We start from the raw sequence: 24,176 nt of genomic DNA on the forward strand, positions 1-24,176 counted from the left end.
AACAGGAAAGTATCTTTTACTTTTCACTTTTCTATTACCCATAGTGAGGGAGGTGGCTGGCTCTCATTCACAGTAACATTTTCCCACACTGCACCTTCCACATTGACACTTTGCAATTTGAAAGGAAACATTCTCCAGCCTTTTGTCTCCCTAAACAAATTTCAGAGCCCAAGTTCTTTATCCTGTTTTTCAATAGCTCCCATGCAAGAGTCACTCTTTGCGCAATGGTGAAACACACTTATTTTTCAAGTTTATCTTGGCTCAACTCAAAAAGCATCAGACTGAATTTATAGTAAAGAAAAGCACAAGATCTTGTGGAAATTTAAAGTCAGAGGGGGTTTTTTATGAAATGAACATCAGATGCAGTTCCAATATTAGCTTAAAATGGACTTCAACTTTAATTGCTCCTACTCAGAATTCTCAGAGAGGTTCTGGCTGCTTCAGCTGAGGATTTGGCTTTAAAGTAACATCATGTCTTCCATGTATGGAAGCTGCCCTGGGTTTCTACAGCCTAATCAAGGAAACTCCTTTCTGAATTCATGCCTAGTTAGGAATGGCTGAATATCAGCTATGACAATATGACTGAGTTTAATAAATATTTTCTGTACCTTCTTAGCCTAGCTGCCCCACATCCACACTTGGCTGTTCCTAATATGAAGGATTATCCACATTTCTGTATGAATTATTATAAAACACTTCAGCTCCATAAGTATTCTACAAAATTTCCAATTTCAGGAGGTGTTAAACATTTCTACAGGTAGCCCCACCGATATATTTTATTAAGGATGTTCTGTACATACTTATCCATGCATACTTTTCTTATTACATCAAGCCTGATGTTAGATATCATCAGCTTTCCTGAACCCTACTTTTGGAATCAGATGCAGATGGCAGAAACAAATGTTTTAAATGCAGTACAGTATCCACAGTATGTGAATGTGATCTCTAGGAAAGAATACTGAAGTCAGGATAACCTGATTTGGTGCAGCTGTCAGAGACACAGAACAGTAGTTTCTGCTGTGGCCGGGCAGCCCCTTCAGTCTCCATTTTTGGGTTTATAGTGTTTAAGGCACAAAGTTTCAGCTGCAGGGCATCAGTTTTTTTTCATCTGAGGCAAAAAGAAGTAACTCCAAGGAAGCAGAGCACGCAGTTGTTTGCTGTGCTCATCAGTGCTGGGCTATGGTACAGTCCATGCTTTGCCCATTACTTGCTTCCTATAGAGCACAAAAGATTTGGAAGCCCAGTGCTACTGTCAAGCACCTGTTTGCATTCAAGTCTCACACAGCTCTGCCGTGAACAGAATCTTCATCTCTGCTGCTTTCTACAAAGCACTGTGAACATACCTTCAACCCTTTCACAGGTAGAAAACAATAACATGGCAAACACAAAATGATCCCATCACTTTGGAGATGTATTTAAGTTTCTCAGCACATGAACTGAGAGGAGACTACAAAATCTTCAGCTGCACCACGAGATGGTGCTCAGCCCCCTCTCTAAGACACACATGGAATACACAAGAGTCAGGAAAGTTTGCTTGAACTGGGTACTGACATTGCCAGCATAAGCACATACAGACATGATTCCTTCCATACAGCCCTGCTGGATACAGCATTCCCTGAAAAATACTGTTGTGCTACAGAAAAAAGAGAGAGAGACAGAAAGAGAAAAAAAGGCTCTGCATTTTTAATTGTTTTTATGCTGCTCCACCTTCTCTGTTGCATTTTATTATGCTTGAAAAAAGTCAAAATGTGAGTAGTGAGTGAAATAGTATAAACCTTTATTACAACAAGAAATGGTCGATTTTAGTGGTGCTGCTTTCAGTGGCAATGATAATTTAGGAAGCAAGTTTCCTTTAATCTAAAATTAGCCTAAGCAGGAAAATATTATAATATAATAAATTGCAAGTAACCATCTTTCATTCTTTCTAATATAAGAAAGCACAGAACTAAATGAGGCTAGTTTCTGTCCATCACAAAAAAAATATATATATATTATCCACATTTTTGGCATCAATATTTTGGCAATGCTAGGACTATGATCTGTATTTTCATGAGAGACTGCAATTTGATGGCAGAGCAGACTACAGTAACAATGTGATTGGGGTATATGCAATAAAAGCTACAGTATAAAGGTAAGTACTAGTGTATGGTTTGGGCAGCTGGGTACTAAACTCTAAAAATCTCTGTGGCCCTCTACAAATATACTTCTACCATCTTGCCTTAAAGTTCAGAGTTGCTCCATGATCTCTGATGCAATCTTTCACAGCAGCACTGGCTACATATCAGCAGCAATGAGTATTTAATCTGGAAGAGCCCTTATAAACTCCTGGCTTCATTCACTACCCCACTAAGCAAGCACTCCTTACTAGCCTACAAGGAAAAAACCTCTCACATATTTATAGCTCTTACCAGGGGCCTCTTTGCATTTAAACATTTTTATATAATTTCTGTATTTAAAAAGGATTTATGAAATTCCAGCAACATTTGCACCAAGTAGTTTTTTCTCTTGCACTGAATGTGCAAATCCACTTTTTTCAAATTAGAACCTGTTCCATTATAAAATCTACACATGTTAACTGCAATGTAGAGAATCTGTTCAGTATCCGGAACTCCCATTTGAATAAATGAAAATAGATTTAGGTCTGGGACCATGAAATATCAAACTTATGACATCTTTCCCCAACTCAGGTAAGAAAGGCTTGTGGTTTTGCTTGCAACAGAACAATTTGGCAAATTCTGTCCCTCCTCTTGAAACTAAGAACTGAACTCCAAAAATTCAGGAGGAGAACCATGCTAGATGGAAGACTGCAACTTTAAGTTGTTTAAGTGCTTTGTTTAACAGCCTGGTAAAGTAGCAACGGCTTGAAACCTGAAAGATGCTCTTGTAAGTCAAAAGCAACACCACTTACATTTCTTCTTTTCCCTATCAGTTCAAAACAGTGGGCTGAATAACTTCAAATAAGATTCTGCTACAAGAAAAAGGGAAAGAGAAAACACATTAATCCAAATTACGTCAGCATGCTAGCAGTTTATTAATAAACAATTAAATCCTTACCTGAACCCACTTTTTCATTAACAGGTAATTAGCATAATAACTTCTCTATTTTGTTTTAAGCTTTCTGGTGATTCTGTACTAAAATTTTGTGAGCAAAAAAAAAAAAAATATCCTTAGATTATTAAAACTCTACCTGGTGATTTGATTTCCAGTTCATAGTCAGGCCTGGACACTGGGAAATTCACCAAAAGGAAGAAGTTATTTTTCCATAATGAAGTGAGCTCACATGACTGTTTAATACAGCAGTCAACCGAAGTGACACAAATGAAAAGAAATTTTACTGGGAAAATTACTTGAGAACTTCTCTCAGGCTTTCCAACTTTTCACATTCAGAATGAAAATGCTCAGCATATTGCATTTTCCACTAGGTAGAAAATGATTTATGGTGACAGAATGAATCTTCACCACTGATCAGACACATCTGTGTCTGCCACATCTGTGGCATCTTGGTCAGCTTTCTTCTGCTATCAAGGCTTCCAAATATTGTACCCCCTTTGCACAAAAGAAGGAAGAAGGCAACTACTGTCTTCTTGGCCCTGAAATCTCAAGAATCACCTTTCTTTCTTTTTTTAAAGGAACAGATGACAAGACATTAAAAAATATTACTGCTGAAAGTTTTGCTAAGAGCACATTTCCAGAGATGCAGCAGCAATGCAAGCCTGCCATATGCATCATACCCCAGTGTGCACCAGCTTGACCTAGCAAGGCCCTCTCTGGGAGGAAAAGGGTTCTTGTTCTCCATTATTCATTTTCTCCCTGCACTAACAGTGAACATTTCTAAGCTGCTTCTTCCAGAGACCACAAATCTGCAGCTCACCTTCCCCAGCTCACTTCTTAGCAAACAATATTTAAGCATAGAAGCACCAATGGATATTTTTTAAGTGAACTTCTTACTCCTGTGCACAACTGCAGTTCTCTGCTCCCAGAGAGAAATTTTCTAGGAGCAGTGCCCTTTGCCAGACAAACCAGCCTGGCAGTGGAAAATACAGGCAATGTGATGGATCACAGTGGCAGGACAGTAGCAGTCACTGCTGAAAGAGGTGGGATGGGTGAGAAATGTTAAACCTGGAAAAAACCTCTCAGCTGAGGAAAGGCAATTGTTCTCTATTATCAACCTTCACACCATTCATGGAAAGAGTAGCTAATACTGAAGTCCTAACACAGTCACTATTTGATTTTAAGATAATCAATAGCCTGGCATCTTAATCCTGGAAATAATATCTTTCATACTCCTACACAGCTCCCTAGTGCTACCTCTTACACACCAAATTAGCTCAAATGTAGTGCCTTGTGTAGAAAAAGAAAGTAAGTGAAATGGAAAAAGAAATTACCAAACACTTGTTGGCTGGACACAATAAATGACATTGTTTCAGTCTACCTTTAGCCATCTATCTCACTATATGGCAGCAAAAGCATTGCCTTTTTAAGTTCTATATAAAAATATTCACAAGCTTTCAAGGGTATGTTCTCCTTCTGAGTGCACTGGCTCTGGCTGAGAGGGAGTTAATTTTCTTCAGAGCAACACTCATGGTGCCATGTTTTGGATTTGAAAGCAAAACAGTGTTGATAATACACAGGCAGGCAGAGAGTGAGAGAGCAACTGTGTGCTTCTTAACTACCTACAGGGGTTAAACCAAAACACTGAGGAAAGTGCAAGTGATGACAGCTGATCTGAAAAGAAAACAAATCAATTTATACAAGGAAAGTGGCCAAAATAACAAATTGAAGTGCTTACACATTTTTCTATCAAAGCCTTTTTTTTTTTTTTTTCCCTCAGGCATCCTGGCTGAGATCCTGCAAATATTGCAATAGAAAATGAAGAAAGGAAATAAGACTGTTTTCCCCAGACATGAGAAAGGAAGCTGATAATATAACAGCTGGTGAATAAGAGAAAAATGTTGCTGTCCACAATTAGTTATTCAATGTACCATTACACAAAACCTAGCATCACAAGCTTTCTTCTTCAGTTACTCCAAGCTTCATCAACAGTATCTTTTTCCTCTAAAAATAAAATAAAAATAAATATATTTTAAAAAAACCTACCTCAAACTTTTCATATTTCATTATCTTTGTTATAGCATCCAGGATCCCAATACTTAATTAGCATTTCTAACATTAAGTAATGGGTATCTATTTTAGTGACTGACAGGATGATTAATATAATTTGCTTTGACCTTTAAAGGTGTTCTTTTTTCTAGCTATAATCCCACAGAAGGGGTGAGAGGCTAAAGGAATTGAAAATTATATATATATAAATGTACAACAAACACAACCTTTTCAAAAGTCAAAAGGAATCAGGAAAAGCTGCTGGGGTAGGAATGACAGCCAGTAAACCAGAAGAGCTATTTTCCAAAAGTGGGTCATTGATTCCTTACAGATAACTGCTGAGTTTCCAAGGTTAGTTTTCTTTCTTGTTTGGTCTCATCACAGCAATTTAGGTAAGAACAATGCACAACACATTCTGCCAAGCTCTGCTTTCATCCTTGCCATCCCTCCATACTGATGACCTATCTCTCTCTGTATACTGGAACTGAAGACCCAGAAGTGAGACTTTCAAAGGGACAGTATTAGCTGGAAGATGAAGGCTGACTGCTCTTAACAAACAGCTGGGCCTAGCTGAATTCTAGCAAACACAGACTTGTGTTTGTAGCCTACATCCGTGGCCCCTGAAGAAATATTCTGGGATAGAGGCACCTTGTGATATAGCAAACTGCAGTTTAGGATTGCTCAAATCAATTGTGCCACAGCAAAACCTTAATCTCCATGGTACTGTCTGCATGAGGAGGATTAAGGACACTGTGAAAAGCCTGTGCTCATTAAACCCAATGTTCTGCCCCCAATAATGGCAATCACTATTACCTCTTGAGCAGTCACCCCTTATCCAACATCCACTGATCCTTAAAGCTCACTGATTTGGCCTTAAATTTACAGAACAGGTAGCATCCACCATAGCAAGCAATGCTTGTGCTGATCGATTTTTGTCTTTTTCGTTATAACTATTTAAAGCCTCATTACAGATGCTCTCTCTGAGTTGTTCTCAAACAAAATTAATAATATATAAAATACTCACTTCCTCCTAGATCCAGAGGGCATGATTTTTTGTGCCAATGTTCTTGGAATTAAAAAAAAAAAAAAAAGTGGATATTCTGGCAACTAATTACACAATGTAATCTACAAAAGACATTTTGTCTAGACATCCTTGAAGTGGACCAGTTTCTCATATGTTCTTTATGTTTCCTCTCACCCAGATGGAAGATGTCCATGTGGAACCCAGCCTAAAAAGGGATTTATCCTCTCCACTGCAACTGATAATTGCATGGATTCCTCTGCTATCTTTGTAAAACAAGCTCAGAAGCACTACTGCACTTTGTAGGGGTACCAAACAACCTCTGAGTTGGAAAACGTGTCCTGCTTTAGTTTAAGGACAGGGTTAATTTTTTGCAGCAGCCATGAGGGTGGGGAGCCTGGAGCTGTGTGGGCATGGCCAGGGTCCTAATACCATTCAATACCATTTCATGTCATTGCCAGGACAGGGAAAGGGACCCTCTTTCTCTGTCTTTTGGGAAAAAAAGAGAATTCCTTCCTGGTCATGGGAAAGCGTGGTGGGTGGAGGGTCTGCTTGCCATTGTTTTCACTGTCCCAGGCTTGGTGGGTATTTTGCATGTAAATCATCCTTTCTTTGTACATTTGTCATTATTGGTAGCGTTGCTGTTCATTTTCTTATCTCATGGATGATTCCAATAAATGGTTCTTAACTTATCTCTGCCTTTTGTCTCCCACTGAGGGGGAGGGTAAGGGGTGCAGCTCATGATTTTCTTTTCAGTGGGAGTACTAAATTGAAGAATACCATTCCTAAACTACAAATTAAGTCAAGAGGGTATTTTTGCCACCGGAGACTTGGAATGGGCTTGAATCAATGAAGTGAGACAAAAGAGGTCACTTTTTAGTAGTTGCCACAGGGGAGAGGAATTTGTTGCATTATGAAATAAAGCTCATCTCCACATCCATAAAGGAGCTCAGAGAGACCGCAATAGGACGGGGAGCACAAATAATATCTGTCTGGGTTGTATCCAGGGCCATCAGCCCACCAGAGCCCCATATGCTCAAGCCCAGAGGAGTATGGGGCACAGCAGCAGGTGGGAGCACAAATCATGGACTCCTGAGCAATGAAAACCTTTCCAGGTCTGTCCCAGGGCTGTTCCAGCAGAGCCACTGCTTCCAGTGCCCGAGCATGACACTCATCACTACATGACAGCTGGATCAACTCTTGATATCACCTTTTGGATTAAGGGGATTGCTGCAAAGGGTGGGACATATGCAATGGTGGGAAAAGCAGTTTGGGGTCAGACAGACTTACTATGGGATGTTTAGGGGAGAAACCAAACGTACAAAAAGAGAGAAATTCAGGTGATTTTGGGAGGAGCAATAGTGGGAAAATAAATACAGGGGTAAGGGTATAAAAAGGGCTGGGCATGTAAACAGTTGCTGATGAGTATTTTTATCTGATCAAAACAGCCTATCCTGTCTTCTTATTAAAATCCTTTCTATGTCTTTCCTGGGCGAGAGCCTTTTATTCTCTGTGCATGAGGGTGTATGAGGCTATGAGTGCTGCAACTGGAGTCAGACCATGGGCTCAACAGGCCCAGATGTTCATGGTGCCAGAGAGTGGAAAGGATGCGGGTCTGCAAGCAAGCATGTGAGCTCTAGCAATGGGCCTGCCAAGAACACATCTTCAGCTGGCCACAAGCAGAACCTGGAGCAAACAGTGGCAGTAGCCTCACCTCTCTTGGGTTGTCGGATCTAGCAGGTTCTCCTCTAACAGAATTTTTAACTTGCTGCCTGACAAACATCTGGGAGGATTGCTTTTGATCCCCTGAGAGAAGAAGCCTTCTAAAGACAGGCTTGCTCCCTTTTCTCCTGCAGCAGCAGCACAAAGCCAGACCAGCATCCCAAGTGTGAGACTGCTCAAAAGTGGAATCATTCTCAGCTGAGCTGTGCAGATGCTACAGACAGACACCAGCTTTGCTTTCACCACTACAATATAACATACTATCAACTTGGCACTTTTCAGGCTGCATAAGTATTCATTTCTTCCTGATTATGTTTAAATGGAGCTAGGAGACACTACAGTCACAAATATGATGTGGATGTTTAATCATATTGCTTCACTTTCAAAAGAATGTTTTCTTGTTAGAGTACTATTAAGATTTTATTAAAATGACAGCAATATAACTAGGAATCGGGTAAGTGCACTTGGTTTTACAATATTTTGATTAGAGTTAGCACAGCTTCCTATTTACTTATGATGATAGAGAAAAAAGAGAACTTTAAACCTCTCCCAGAAAGTTACACATCATAGATTCAAATTTTATGCTGTTACAGTGGCACTTAATAAAATGAATCATTAACACTGCACTGAATAAGGCACTAAATACAGTACGCATGGCAACTGAAACAGGAGAACCAAACCTATTCTAGTTGTCATTATTGTCAAAAATTATCGCATTTCAAACAACATGTTAAATGTGAGTCTCACAGAGACACAGAATCAACTGTGCAGTAGTGATTAGACTGATTTTTTTATCCCCTTTATTTATGCTTTTAGCAGTAGGTAAGAGAAGAAGATATGGAACTTTTGGAGGCATCAAAAGTGACATGAAAATAGATGATGGCTTGTCTGGCAAGCTTTAGTGAGAAGAAAACGCCTTATTATGAAATAACAAGCAATAAGACAGAAGTGTTCACTGTCCCAAGGAGCTACTTTTGGCAGATCTCTCACAGCACTAGCATCAAAGTATGTGACTGAATAATGACACACCACATAAAAGGCTTGTGAGGAGAGAGAACTAGACCAAGAGTAGTATCCAAAAAAGAATACAGAGTGAGAACATCTCCAAAATCTAACAAGTCTATAGCACACACAGCTGAGTAGAATACTGAATAGAGAAAATACTGAGTAGAATGCTGAAAACTCTCCACATCTAATCTGATATGAAGTGGGGCCACTGGATATAGAAAAAGGAAATTAAGGAATAGATACCTTTGAAAAAATGAAGGAAAATCAGAGCACCAGACATGATGCAAACTATAAAATAATCACAACTCCAACTTTCTTCAAAGTGAACAACGCATTTCAATAAACAGTTTACAGGAGAGGGACCATTTTCCTAGTAAATCCTATTTTAAATAAATAAAATACATGTAGCCAAAAATCCAAGAGATTTATATTAATATACCTATTCTCCCCATGAATGCAACCAACAAAATTGTGCTATCCACTATGTCTGCATTATGTTGAGGAATCACTCAATGCAGTTTATTCACAGAGTTTGTTTGGAGATCCTCGTTCTACTTTTGGTTGTGCTGATTTCTCACTCAAAGGAAAAGAGAGTTACTACACAGCTCCATATGTGTGAGCAAAAGCATTGTTGGGTCTTCTAAATGTGCAGAAACAGAAGAGCTCAGTTTAGGTATCTTCAAGAGTGAAAGGAAAGGGTGAGATGAGTATTAAAATAAGCACAGAGACAGTAAAAAGCTGAAATACAACAATTATGAAACACAGAGAGAAGGTAAGATGAAACTATGGAAAACAATATTTTCCACCAGATATAAAATAGTCCAAAGATACATAAGAGAAAAAGCCCTCAATCTTTTTAATGAAAATTAAGAGTAAGTATAAATGCTTACCTGGGACAATATGCAAGACTCCTCTCAAACAGTATGAGCTTCAATGTTTGAAATAGCAGGATCTTAAGCTACATGTTCCACAAAACCCAAAAAGTACAGCTCTGTTTACCTTTAAAACCATGCACTGGGTCCCTTCTATTCAGTTACCAGTGGCGACTGCTTGACCTGAAACTCTTCAACTGTTGGGAAGCCCATTTGTCAAGTTACTTTACAACAATTCTGCTCATTTCAAGAGAGCCCAGCAGACATATCTGTATGTGGATAACTCCCTCTGCACAAGTAAATGTCAGTGTGCCTGCAGGAATGCTTACAGTGATATTTGGTCTGCTTCTGCCTAACCATATTTTATTCATTCAAGGGTACAGTTTTCACCAATCCCCAGCAGGTTCCCTTGTAGGAAATAGGACAGATGACCTGGGTTATTGCAACAGGCAGCAAAAAAACCAATGTATTGGAGGGACTAAGAGTAGAGACATTTGTTTTCAGCAAAGCATCATAAAAAATAAATTAGGAAGATCCAATGTGTTTTAAATAAAGAAATAAATCTAAACCTTCAGGGGAGACTGTATTTAAAAATGCAACAGGCTCAACTATTAAAAATGCATGGCAGCAAAATGATTCAAGATGGTTTGATGCTTATGGGGAAACTAACAAAAACACGGAATTCTAACTGTCTTTCCACTGCTTTCATTATATGATTCTCTTTTTCCTCTCTTTTTTTCCTTTTTTTTAATATTTCTTCCAGTTAGTGCTAGCTATTTATTTGCATAAAACCCAGACGATTGCTACTTGCTACCAAAGCTGACTTCCTACCTGAAGATAGTCTTCCAAAGTTAAACTTTAACAGGCAGCTGTCATCAAAAGTTGATGTTGACATTAGATTGCTGTCCAGTACCAGAGGAAATAGGTCCTCAAATAACAAACATAAAGAAGAACTATGGGCAAGTGTTTTGACGGAGTTACAGATGGCTAAGCAGCAAGAGCATATGAACTCTTATGAAGTAAAAGATCCTATTTTTATGTAAATGTCCTCACCACTGCTGTGTAAAATCTGGCAATCTCAGCTACCATATTCAAGACACTTCTTCCTATTGCACATTCTATCTTGAAATTTAGTGTGAAAACTTCGAAGAGCAAAAGGAATTCAACAAGACCTTTCAAGATTTGAGTCATACACTGACTAATCCCACTTGTAGCAGTTTAATCCCATACGATAACTAAGCACCGTACAGCTGCTTGTTTACACCCTTCCTCCCATCAGTGGGATGAGGAGAAAAATCAGAAAATGGTAAAACACATGGGCTGAGATAACAATTTAATAGTTGGCATAAAGTAAATTATCATGAACAAGCTTCTATGGCATATCAGGGCTTCTCCCCAGCTACAGGCTACCAGGGACCACTTCCCAAGTCCAAAAAACAAATTGTTCACACTTTCATGCAAAGTAGGGTCTCAGTCAGCTGGCATTTGCCCTTCATAAATACTTCTACATAAAATCTAACACAGAGGACATTCAGGCCCTGGTAACAACTTAAGATAAGCTCAAAGCACACTAGAGAGCTAAATAGCTCCAGTGTTTGGGGAGTGCTTTTTACTTTGAGGCCTACATCAAGTTTGATCAGCTCTTCAAAGTAGAACAGAAAAGATTTGGTTTGCTCAGTCAGTCTAGAAATGGATATGATCTTTCACTATTATTTTTCACAGAAATTTTATAATCCTTTGTCCCTACTTCTATATATTGAAAGGAATTTTAGATGACTCACAGGTTCAGATGGAATTTCTTACAGAAACCTAAGAATTGCAAATGCCATATACATATATATATATAAAGTATATGTAATATACTCTAAATGTAAAATCTAAGTTTTCTTTACTCTATACACAAATAAAATAACTTTGAATAAATATCCTGTTAAGTTGTCACCAGTCTGTAATAAAGCAAGAGTTTGAAGCTTGTTTTCTTTGTTTTTAAATATGCCTGCCTTTTTGTAGTGGAGAAGTGCATACAGTACCTGTTGTTATTCTTACATTGTTCCTTAAAGTTTTCATAAAGACAATAGGTTACCAGTGAAATATAATATCAGCTCATCAGGTTCCTGAGGTGCTCTTCTGCAAAGCTATGAAATAACAACTCATCTCCTCCTTGGAGAAACCTAATATAAAATTTTCCACATACAATCACCTTAAAGTCTTCCCTCCTCCCTCTCCAGCTTCATATCCCACCCAAGCCCTTCAATTTCAAAAGATTCTTTTAAAGAAAAGAAAAAAAAGAAAAAAATAAAAGAAAAACAGCTTATAAAACAGCAAAGAAAATAAAGTTATTTTAATATATATAGAAAGAGAACAAAATGAAACTTGAGGGAAAACTTACTGGCGTTACAGTTTATCCTGATACAGTCTAGATGGGGAAAAATAAATGAAAGATGAAATTGCATCCTTCAAGGTAACAGCTGCAGACATCCAAAAACAATCAGTCCACCCTTCCGGGGACAGACACACGCAAAGAGATGTGGCCATTTTATACTTATACACAGTCTGTACAAGTTCAGGAGTGGGTGTATATGTACAGTATATTCAATGTAAATATCTGTTACATATATATATATACACACATATATATATATACATATATGTATAGAGAAATATACCAATATACATACATAGCCACATGTTGCTACAGGAAGTTCTTTTCTTTTTATAGAAACCTACAAATCTAAGAGAATCTTCCACTCCAGACCATGACTTGATATGAATTACAATTTAAAAAGTTATAATTAAGGCATTAAAGTCTCCCTCAAGACACAAGTCATACTCAAGTGTCATTTTGCTTTTTGGAAACCTTTAGCAATTTCTCTAAGAAGCTTGAAGCTCAAAGTGAACCTTTACATTGGTTTCTTTTAAATTAATTTGTATTGTTATTGCATAAATACACCATCTGTCAACAGAGAATACCTATAAAATCAGCTGATGAGATTTTTTGTTGCAATATTTAACCCTTTCCAGCTCTACCGAAGACAGACCCTCTTCTAATTCCCCCAAAGCCGGCCCAAAACACTTTTCAATATGTGCACAGACACATTTGACGCTGTCTGCTCAGGTGAGGAAAGGGTTAACATACTGCCCAGTTGTGTCCTATCATAAAATGGCCACTTGCAAACAGCTAACCGCACGAACGCCCAGCCCAGATTTCAGCTACTTCTGGAGGTTGGGAATACTTTTTGTCGGGCTTGGCAGGGAGAATGGGGAAGTCTTTCAAAGGTCCCCAGCCCTGCCAGCTCCTCAGAGCCCAGGCTCATCTTGCTGCCTGAACGCCAAGGCTGAGTGGGGTTTCGTAACGTTCAGGGAGAAGATGAAACGAGCACTGAAATGGCAGATCTGGGAACCTTTGCTGCCCTGCTTCATTCAGAGGCCACAGGCAAGGGAGGGACAAAGAGAGGTACAAGGAGAGAAAAATAGAGTTATGCTTGTGGAATCTGATAAATGGTAACAGAGGAGTCTCCATAAAGAAAGCAAGTTGAGGTTGGAGAGCCTGAGCTAGAGGGCTTCTGAGCATTGCTTCTTTCTTTTAACACACTAATGCTCAGCATATCTCAGGATATGATCCATAAGAAGATCTTTCATTTATAAATGCCTATTTACAGCCTTGTGAACATCCACTGCTGTGATGTCTAACATGGGCAAGAGCTTTCATATCAGTGCTATTACATATCTTGGGCTATGCTGGCTTTCTTGCAGGAAATCAAGGCTGTGAGTAATAACACAATGCAGTGGACATGTTGTCTGCACAACTAGAGCTTGGATCACCAGGAATGGTTGTATTTATTACAGAGATATGGCCCAGCAAGGGAGATTATATAGAATGGCTGAGAAATATAATGCAGTTTGCTTCTTAACTGGACCAATTTTATGTTTGCTCAGACAGATGTAGGAAAATTATTTCAGTAGCTAAATCCAGTTCTTAAAAAATGAAGGAGGGGAAAGAACAAAAGTCTATAAATAATAAATAAAGAGTTGTAATGAGCAGGGACATACCAATCACGAGTAACATAGCCAGAGAGAGTCTGTTTTCAGGCAGAACTTCTCCTGAGAAAATCTGGGTTTGGTTTTGTGCGATTAGGTTTGTCATGTGTCGTCAACCGCAACAGAAAAGTGGGAGCAAACAGCCCTGGAGCAACTGCTACGATCACCATACAGTGGTGGCCATATCCCTTACAGGAGTTGGGTGGGGTAAAGGGAGCTCTGAAGTACATGCAGTGGAACTTCCCTCTCTGACCTGATGGAGAGTGACAGCAAGAGAGACCCAAGTCTCACCACAGGCAAGTGAGGTCAAGGTAGTTGCTACAGCTGGAACATGGGAATTTCTTACAGACTAAAGAGCAAGTGTGCTGGAAAGGGAAACATACATGGCTGGTCCTCAGCAACATTCATCAAAGAGACTAAAATCACTCTTGAGCTATTGATGTCTGCAGAAATTTTTTTGGTTTTTTTTAGTGATACCAAAAAACTATTTGTCCTAGGGCTTGCCCTCAGGCTGAAACACTATTCAAGATAAAGGGATAGATGTTTCAAACTGAAAACCAGTGTAGACCTTATCTTGGCTGCAAGATTCCTATTTCAAAGGATGAGAGTCCAGGACTGCCCTGAGAAGTGCTCTGACATGGCAATACTACATCTCCAGACTGTGAGCACAAAGTCTGCAATGCCATGCAACTGGGAGCCAGACAGAAACACCCAGGTGCACTCCAAAGGAAGCAGCTCCCCATGCACGTTTCATCTCACTGGTTTGCTGTGGATCCTGCAGGGCAGCTAAGAGAAGGTATCTGCTTGCACTTATACCCCAGCACCACCATCCAAGAATGTGCATAGGGGTTTCTTGCTGCCTTAATTTTGAGCCTTGCCCAAAGCAGTCCAAAAATTTTCCAACTATTAACACATGAAGTTGTTCTCTCTCTCTTAAATGAGTTTTTGATAAGGAAGAAAACCCTAATGTTCCTCTAAACTAGTAAAAGAGTACAAATCCAAAGCAGAGGTTTGTCCTGGAAGTGAGGAGGCAGGAGTAGTTTGGTGTTTGTTCTCTGAACAGCAGCATCTGGCTAATTTGGGAATAATTTTTAAAACTCCTTGGGATTCCTCCTGCACAGAACCAGGGCAATAAGACTTCTGGCAATCATCATCTGGGGCACTCAGCCCTGTAATCAGTATTTACTTCTGAGATAAGTTTTGGAAATGAGTATGCCTGAATAGCTGTAAATCCAGTTACCTGCCAGTTCAGCAATAGGATGAGGAATGTGATGGGTAGTAGGCAAGTGAAAATAGAATCTGTTACTGCATGGGGAGCAGGATTAGCTGGGAAGACCTCCTGAATTAATTTCATTAATTGACTAATGTACACCAGAAGTTTCTTAGTGCTCAGATGAAAGGTTTTCCAGAGCACATCACCTGAAAAATGGGCCAGAGACATTCTCCTTTAAAAAGGTTAAATAACTCGGCTGCAGTTAGCTAACACAAAGGATCCATTATTTGAATGGAGGTATCTTTAGCAGCAAACAGAGATCTGAAATCTTATCATTTGTATCATTTTGTCTGAAAATAGTAATATTTACTTGATGCTGCTAAGGCTTCAGGCTGTTGAATCCTTGAATAAAAAAACAAAGTTACCTTTACTGTGTGAGGACAAAATGGTTTTTCCTTTGGATGAGCAGCCAGCCATATGTGGTTGTGGAAGAGTACTTTAGGGCAAGAATAGGACAAAAAAGATAATCAGGGCACAACTTTTTCTAAGCTCACACTGAGTTTATTTCCCATAGGAAAACCAGATAAAGTCCTGTGCACACTTACCCTACATTATATTAAGGCTCCTTGCCTATCTCCTATTTGCAGTATTTTTATGTAGAAATGACAAAATAAACTTTCCCTTTTGGATGGGCAAATGTGGCTCTGGCACCTTCAGGATTTATCTTAGTAAAAGATAGGCGAGAGAGAAGATTATACCTCCTTAAATGAGAGGAGGAAGGAAATACTTATCCTTGTCACCAGTGACCTGAAGATATGCCAGGCCAGGAAGAAAAAAAACCCTAAAACAGTCTTTAATAAAAGTCAGTATAACATTATAACCCTGCCACTTGTAAATGGGAGGAAAAATGTGAATGTGGCTCTCCCTATCAGACCAGCCATTTCTTTCCCTTTCTGCACATCATCTCAGCATCAAAAATAATTCCCAGGCATGTTCCAAGCTATGATTTGCCTAATATCTCTCTCTCTCCTTCCACTCCAGACCCATTTCTTCAAAATCCTTCTCAACAGAGATATGTATCACATTTGGATTTCTATTCTTCACACAACAAAAAACTCAAATTACTGAGTCAACTCATGTTGACTACTGTCAACATGAAAATTTGCAATGTCTCAGGCACCCCCACTGGAAAGGTCTGAAGCAACTTCCTTGCCCCCTTCCTTAAAGAATCATTCATTGCTGCTCTTCCTTTCCCTCCCACATTCCAGAGCAAGCCCCCAGCTGCCCATGCCCACTGCATCTCTCTCTCCTGGCTGGTTTGGACCCTGGTTGGAGGGGTGAGAGGGATATGCCAGCCCCTGCAGGCTGCTCCGTATGCTCTGTTCTCAGGGCTGTTTGCCGTGCGGGCCGCAGGCTTCAGGCCTTTGAAGGGTCGAATACCATCTTTTGATTTACCATGGCTGATGGGTATGGGAAAGCTTTACAACTGAAACACACTGAAGAGTCAACAAAAAAAAAAAAAAAAAAAAAAAAAAAAAGGTAAAGAAAAAGAAAGAAAAAAAGTAGGGAAGACCTTAATAAAGACACAAATGATAATAAGTAATCAAATGGAATAGATCACAAAAGAGAAGAAAGAGAAAGCTCTTAGTAGTAGTATTAAATGACATAAGAAAAGCACAATTAAATAATGCACCCCTCAAAACAGTCCTTTTTCACACATATCTATCATGGGTTAGATGCTCAGGGGATATTGATATACAGCTAGTCGGCACCAAGCACACTCAGATCTTCAGAGGTGGTGCTGATGACTGTTTCTCACTGGTAAGGAGATTTTGGCAAAGGCAGGTAAAGATTTAGTTCTTGTTCGTGACATTTGGGCTATGAGCAGTCTCCATATAGAGTTATTGTGACTTAGAGTAAACAACTGGAAATGAATGGCTCTGGTAAGGTGATTCTTCCTCAAATTCTGTTCTTCAACAGCAAGGTAACTGCTGTTTTGGCAGAAGGAAAGTCCTGTTTCAAGGACATTTTCTGACAGTTTTATAAATCTGAATAAAGGAGAGATGAAGCTCAGCCTGGGTTCCAAAACTCTAAACTACCCCTCTGTGGAGTTAGACACAGGAGAGTGCTGACAGGTTTCCATTGACCCAGCCTATAGTCACTTCAGGGAAGATTCAACCTCACAAAACTTTACAGCTGAAAAGCTGACAAAATGTGGCATATACATTGCTTCAGTCCCTGCTACTACACAGAATCAGCCTTTAGTTTACACAGGGGTTTGTTTAAAGATGTTGTCCCTGCATTAGGCTGTCAACAACACATCTTTTCCCAACATGTGTAGACCATCTGTCAAATCTTTAGCCACATATTTTAGGAGCCAGACAGAGTTGAACAGTCCGCCTCTAGGCTAAGTGATGGCATAACAAATCCCAGTGAGTGCCAAAAGTGACCAATGACAATCAGACTTAAAATGCTGACAGGTCCTCAGGGAAAATGCCAGCATGATATAATGAAAACTGGAAAGGAAAAAGTAAACTTTAAAAAATAAGTATCTTCAGGGTGATATAAATATCTCCTCCTCATATCCACTATTCGGGGTCTAAGTCTAGGAGGCTGCAAACACCCAAAATGAGCAAATTCCCCTAATTCTCATTCGTTTTTAAGAAGATCTAACAGAATCAAACAAGTGGTATCTTTCTCAGAAGAAAAAGTGACAGTTTTTTATGAAGTCTGGCAATTTTCATGCTGTAATATTCATGTGGGAATATCAAAGCTGATAAAAGCAGTCCTTACTGAAATACTAGGACATAGCTAGTCAGCACCAAGCATACTCACATCTTCAGGGTGCAAAGAATTCTCCTTTCGACAAGTAGAGGAACTAGGGCTTGAAAAGTAAAAGAACTGGGCTACAGGAGCATACTGTAGAGTTAGGCAGATACTCAGTTGCCCCATCACTTCTCCAACAGAAGCATGCCACTACCAATCTTTCAGTGATTAATTTTATTTTCTGAGAAAAAAAAAATAGCCATAATTCTCAAGAAATTAAACAGGGGAAATAGAATCTTATTTTTCTTGATTATTAGCAACTAAGTAGATAAGAAGAAAATGCAAACACATATAGATAGACAAATGCTCTGGGGTTTTGTAGAAGATTCTCATTGCACATGTAAGGAGGCTCAACAACAGTTTTTCTGAGCTGCTCTCCAGAGAAATGCTGCAAATGTATGAAATTTTCCTTCACTTAAGAGTTAATATAGGCAGAGATGGCTACCATCAGAGTGCTGTTTCTCTTTATTTGAGGAGTTACTGACACAGCTGAGGTTCATCTATTCCATCTGTCCTATAGGCCAGTCTGGATAGCACAGCAAGTGCTCTTATGCAGCTACGGACTCAATAGTTCTTTATGCTTCTTCAGTCAAGCTAAGTAGAGCAAATATGCAAATACATGGGGTTTTTTTTTTGGTTGGTTTTTAGGTTTTATTTGCTAGAAGGTAAGAGATTCTATAGACTTTTAGATGGACACTTTTCTTTTAAGAAATATGAACTTGTTTGATGCATCTTCTTCACTTTCTTATTCAAAAAGTAAATAATAGGGTCTGCGTTACAATTTCAAAGCCAAAAAAAACCCAACTATTAGATGCAAATTTAAAAAGAAAGCTAAGAAAGCTAATTCCAGAGGACAAAACATTTTACAAATAAAGCTGCTACATGGTTTGCTCCTGGTAGCCACAGCAGGGCTCTGAATATGGTGATACTGTTAGCTAAAATAATGTGAAACTTGTTCTAGTGGGCCTTAGAACTTTAAAAGCTGACAGAAGTTTTCACAGACCATACACAAACCTTCATATGAAATAACCTACACATTAAGAGGGATAGGATTATGCACTATTATGTTAGTTTTGCCTCTTTGAGTCAGATCTCTTTTTGTTTATATTCCTAAATTCACATGAAGCAACAAGCTACATCACTGGAAAGTGAAAGAAAGCTTCAACTCATCTATCTACATTCTTTAAAAATCTGTCATTCTCTAGCATACATAAAGACTGGCAAGAAAACAAATTTAGGCTAATCCAATAGCACATTCACTCCCAATTGTTTTTGTATTGTTGTTATTGTTGGACTTGTTTCTAATGGTCTTTTTAAATTATTTTCTAGGAAAGTGTAACTCTAAGGAGACAGAACACAGCCCTTTGGGACGAGGGGGATGCACTTTTATTGCTGTTAATTTCTTTTTTATAAAGACACAGCAAAAAGACCAGCCTTTTTTATCAGATGTATAAAACATAGCAAGCTATATCAAATGCTGACAAATTATGCAAAGGGCAGGGGGTTCACAGGACTTCTGCCTGCCAACATACCAATTTTTCTTCCTTTTCATGCTTGTCTCTGACTGTTTTGAGTGATGCTGGGTGAATGAGAGATGTAACTGATCAAAAGATGGACCAAGTAGCATGTTTCACACAGAGCTCACCAGTCCCAGACCAAGAAAGGAAACTTAAAAACTTAAAGACTTAAAAAAAACAACACTGTCCATTAACAAAGAACTGACAGCAAATCTTCATGCAGCAATGCAGAGGAGAATTTCTCTCCGCAAGAGACTATAATTATAAAAGTTTCAGCAGTTATTTTAGAAATCAATCCAATCAAACCAACAGAAAATAATGAAATAATTTTTTAGAAAACACTAATCACAAGCCCAAATTAATAGTGAGGAGGGCAGTGGGAGGTGTTCATACGATACCTAAATTGACCATGAGTTTGACCCGGCCTCCATCCAGCTCGAGGCGCAGAGTGTCAGCAGAGTCCCGGGACGTGGTCGCCATCAACAGCCCGTAGGCACGCTGGGACATGAAACGGAAGGACACATCCTCCGCTTCTGTGTGCATGACCATTGGCATGATGATCTTCATGTACATGCTGCCATCATAGCTCAAGATAGAGGCCTCTGCAAGGAATCAGCAAACAATTGCAAAAAATGAGAAGTTACACCTCTGAAGAGCCCTCACATCTACCACAGAGCACTGTGTTTACAGAATCCATAGCACTTGCCCCAGAAAGGTATGTAACTGGGGAAAAATGCAACATTTAACTACACCCAGAAACCCTGCCAGGCAAATATGAACAGCAAAGAAAGATATGGTGTTCACTGCAACTGCTGACAGCAGTACCTATGGACACATAATTCCCAAGGCCAAGCATGTTAAGACAGAGACCCTTTGTGATTATAAGCTAGCAAAGCCTTTGTTTTTCACATCTCCTTCAGTGCACTGAAGTCCAGCCTTCCCAGGACTAGCAGTAATGACTAGAGCAGCTAGAGTTCTAATTTCTGGTACTCTTGTTGTTGCTTATTTAGAGAGGAACTTCATTTCATTGATATCAGTTTAAAGACAAACAACTGTATAAAGTGAATTTCCTAATAGGTCTTTTCTAAATCAGATTGGTTCCATTTTTTGATTTTATATTTTTCCACTACTTAATAACAACCAGTGTTGGTAGAGCTCTGCTGACACAACCAATGCAAATGAAGAAAGGAACAAACCAAACTCCATTGCAAGTGCCATTCAAATGCAGGAAAAGTTAGAAGATAGAGGCACACAATGAAAGCCAGTAGGAGGGGAAAGGAGTGAAGAAAGAAGTTATATTTTTCTATCATCTCTGAAGATGTCAAAGAAAATTGGAATTTCAGCTGAGGAAAAGAGTTAAATTTAGCATTTTCTATTTGTTCAGGATCTTGCCTGCAGAAAGTGATATTCTCCTCTAAGGGGTAGAATTAAAGCCTTGTGTTAGAACTGCTGCAAGCACTACAGCATAGCAATCATTGTTTCTTCACGGAATATGCTCAAAAGCATTTTCATCTGCAAACTTTACTAATCTACATAAATACATTAATACATGAATCACAGCATTTCTATTCCCCACAGCCAACCCCTATGAAAGGCAGAGCTGTAGACATTGCTCCATATAGGGCTTCTACCATAAAAGTACATATCAAAATCCCAGAGTTTAAAAGAAAAAAAATAGACTGGTTCAGCTTCCTAGAAACATGGATGGATTGCTCTAAAGCTCTCATACCAGTACCTCATCCAGTTCAGTTCAGCTGGAGCTTTCTCAAATGATTGACTGGGATTCTCTCCAGGCACCACCACCCCACCACCCAGCCCATCTAATTTAACCAACTGGAAAACATGTATTTGGAATGCAGATGTTCTCCTCATGTTTTCCTTAGTCCCATTTTTCCCAGCCAATGAGAGCAGAACTTCCATCAGGAAACAGCAATCTTGGCAGAGCCAAACCTTACATCCTCTCAATGTCTAAATGTCAGATGCTACAATAGGGTAAATGGGTGGGAAACTGAGGAACAGCCAAATGTCCATGCCATAAAATACCCATGGCAAGCTCCAAAATGGCCAGTAACAGAACTGTTAATGCAATGCAATAAATATATAAATGAGGTGATAAATAAATATATAACTATTAAGCAGATAAAGTGACAGAGAAGACCTGTATATGGTTCAAAAACATTTAGTGGGAATCACTAAGTTGTGCTGGTGCAGCAAACCACCATATTAATAAGCTGGTATGCAGCACATCTGCAGTCACAGAACATACAAACATATTAAGAAAACTTTTCTTAATATGTTTGGGTGGATGTTTGGGTGCACCACTAAGATGAACAACATCCCTACTCATCAGTTTTCTTAGCTGCATTCATCACACATTGTCATGATCTGTACAGAGAAAGCTTTCTACACACATCACCCACTCAGCTATTACATTACACACATCTCTGGTACCAGCTGCCAGTGCTCCCCTGGGGTCCCACATCTTCACTTGGCCAAGAAACAGAGAAGGAAAGAAAGCTTCTTTTCCAAGGTGGAAGAATACTTTCTTCTTTTCAAAGTGCAATTCTCTTCCCCCTCACGTCTGCAGCGCTCACTTGCCACCCACAGCTGCAAGCTGGAACTAAACGTACTGTATATTATACATACACTCAAAGGCAATGCCTATGTACACACAAACCTTTCCTGCTCTCTTTCCTCTCTCTCTCTTCAGATTGTATTAGAAAATGCAGTCAGGCATGAAATGGCTCTTTTGACGCCTTCAGCTCAGATGTGCCTTGCATGAAACAGTTGCTGGCCCTGGCACATGAATAGCTGGGAGAAGGGGGTTGGAAGATATGGAGACTGCGAGTGGGAGTCACTGACACAAGTGTCCCAGCTCTCTTGCTTCCATCTCCACAGTGCCATGCATTGAGTGCTTTGAAAATATGAGTTTTCTGCAGTGACTAGAACAAACCAAAAGCATGGTAATAATCAGTCTCTTCACTTCAGTAAGAACTTGCATCTTTCAGCTTTACTGATCCCATTGCCAGACAATTACTGTTCTTAGACTAGAAATCCCAACCCTTAGTATTATACTTATGTAAGGAGGACCTGAAGAATACTTAAAATTGTTTGCATAAAATTCATCTTGCTGAAGATGACATAAAAGTCTCAGCAGTGTTTCAGCTGACATCCCACAGCAGCCTAAATCAGGTATTACTGTCCCTTCTCCAGCCAGTCTGCTACAAACACAATGTGATGAAACCTCTTAACAATTAAACAGATAAAATTAAATATCTTTAAACAGTTGAAACAGGCTTCACACAACCCCAGGAGACAATGTTCTGTTCTTGTGTGTGCCCTATGAACTTGATGTATTCCAAAAAAGACATTTCATTCTCACTTTGCAAACCTTCACAGTCTGCAGTATCTGAGAGCTTTTCAGCACATCTTGCAAGCAGAATATTCCCTCCAGCTATGAAAACACCCCTTCAGAGAAGGGTATTGCCTAGTAGCAGTCTTACAAGTAAAACCTATTTCCTTTTCCTGACAGTCAGTCCTCAAAGCTTGAGAAAAGCATGTTACAGTTGAGCAGCACATACAGCAAATCTGCTCAGAGTTGGATGTAACCTGGCAACAAGTGCATGACCTGAGCCTCCCAGACACCTGTGCTGGCAACTTCTGCCTGAATACAGGCATCCATTCAAGTGTCCTCAGCCACCTGCAGCAATGGGACTGTAATGCTTTGTTCAGCACCATAAATACAGGCAGCAGCACAGTTATCCAAGTTTCATATACATGCACATTTCTGCCACCCTTCTACTTTTAGGGTAGCTATTATATTGGATGCACAGGAGCAATATGTGAAATCATGTTTGAGACCCCCACAGATTTGTAGAGACAAAAACATTGAGTGGCATTTATTTGTGATCCCAGTGCCAGAAGCTCCATTGCCATTAGCTTGGAGATGGGAAAAGGAAGAAACCAGGTGCAGGTTCAAAACTGCTCTGACACAATGCCAGAAATCTGTGAAAATCAGTATGTTATTAGGAGCAATTAGCTTCCCAGTCTTGTGCTCTCAGACCCTGCCAGTTTTAATTTTACACTTAGCATCCAAAGGAGCAATTCATTGCTGCTTCCACACAAGGCTCTGCATAAACCTCCTAGGGAGATGGAACAGGCATATTCTTAGCATACAGACAGAAAATTATTCAAGACCTCTTCATGCTTTTTCTCCTGCTTTCAAACCACTCTCCTGTATTAATCTCCATTCCTCGCCTCTTTTCTTTCTCCTCCCTTTTAGTTTTTCTGTAGTGTTTTGTTCTTCCCTGTGGCCTTTTTCCTATGCCTCCCAGACTACAATACAGTGTAGTTTTTTACTGAAATTTTCAGAAAGGTGACAGTGCAAAAATAATTAAAAATATCCACACTTCATGAAAGTTGAAGTCCCCAGTGACAGGACTTCAGGGCACAGGACATTTTCCCCAGCTACATTTACAAGACCAAAATGCTTAGACCAAAGATTTCCACATTCTTGTGAATTCAAATAGCCCTAAAGTGCCTAAGCTTTGTATTCACAAACCAAACACTTTCCTGCAGGCATTGATTGCACAGCTCACCTCCTGCCCTCACATATCCACTAGCAGACACAAGGCACCAAATAAAAAATAGATTTTCTTAAAACCAAAATTATACATTAAAACAAAACAAAAACATTATATTTTTTTTTTAAAGAGCAATAAATCTTCTTTCCTGAGTGGATTCCATACAGATGAGTTTTAACAAAAGAAGCCTGACAAGTAATTTGGGAAGCCTGAATGTAATCACTCAGACTGAATCTGATGACAACCCAGGAGAAAATGCTCCTGTTTTGGTGGAAA

General features: G+C 39.4%; 1 protein-coding gene across 16 annotated transcripts in view; it reads right to left on the reverse strand.

The window, feature by feature from the left end:
* NRXN3 (neurexin 3) overlaps positions 1 to 24,176 on the reverse strand; it is a 970,824-nt gene that overhangs the window by 610,305 nt on the left and 336,343 nt on the right. For 15 of the 16 annotated variants that reach the window (XM_074542546.1, XM_074542544.1, XM_074542534.1 and 12 more), the window contains 2 exons: positions 19,716 to 19,919; positions 12,113 to 12,139 (listed from right to left, as the gene is read on the reverse strand). In XM_074542546.1, coding sequence (XP_074398647.1) covers positions 12,113 to 12,139; positions 19,716 to 19,919 — 231 coding nt within the window. The remainder of the gene's footprint in view (positions 1 to 12,112; positions 12,140 to 19,715; positions 19,920 to 24,176) is intronic. The other variant, XM_074542536.1, reaches the window with a different exon arrangement.

The sequence above is a fragment of the Zonotrichia albicollis genome, chromosome 6, assembly GCF_047830755.1.
Source record: "Zonotrichia albicollis isolate bZonAlb1 chromosome 6, bZonAlb1.hap1, whole genome shotgun sequence".
Lineage (NCBI taxonomy): Eukaryota > Metazoa > Chordata > Aves > Passeriformes > Passerellidae > Zonotrichia > Zonotrichia albicollis.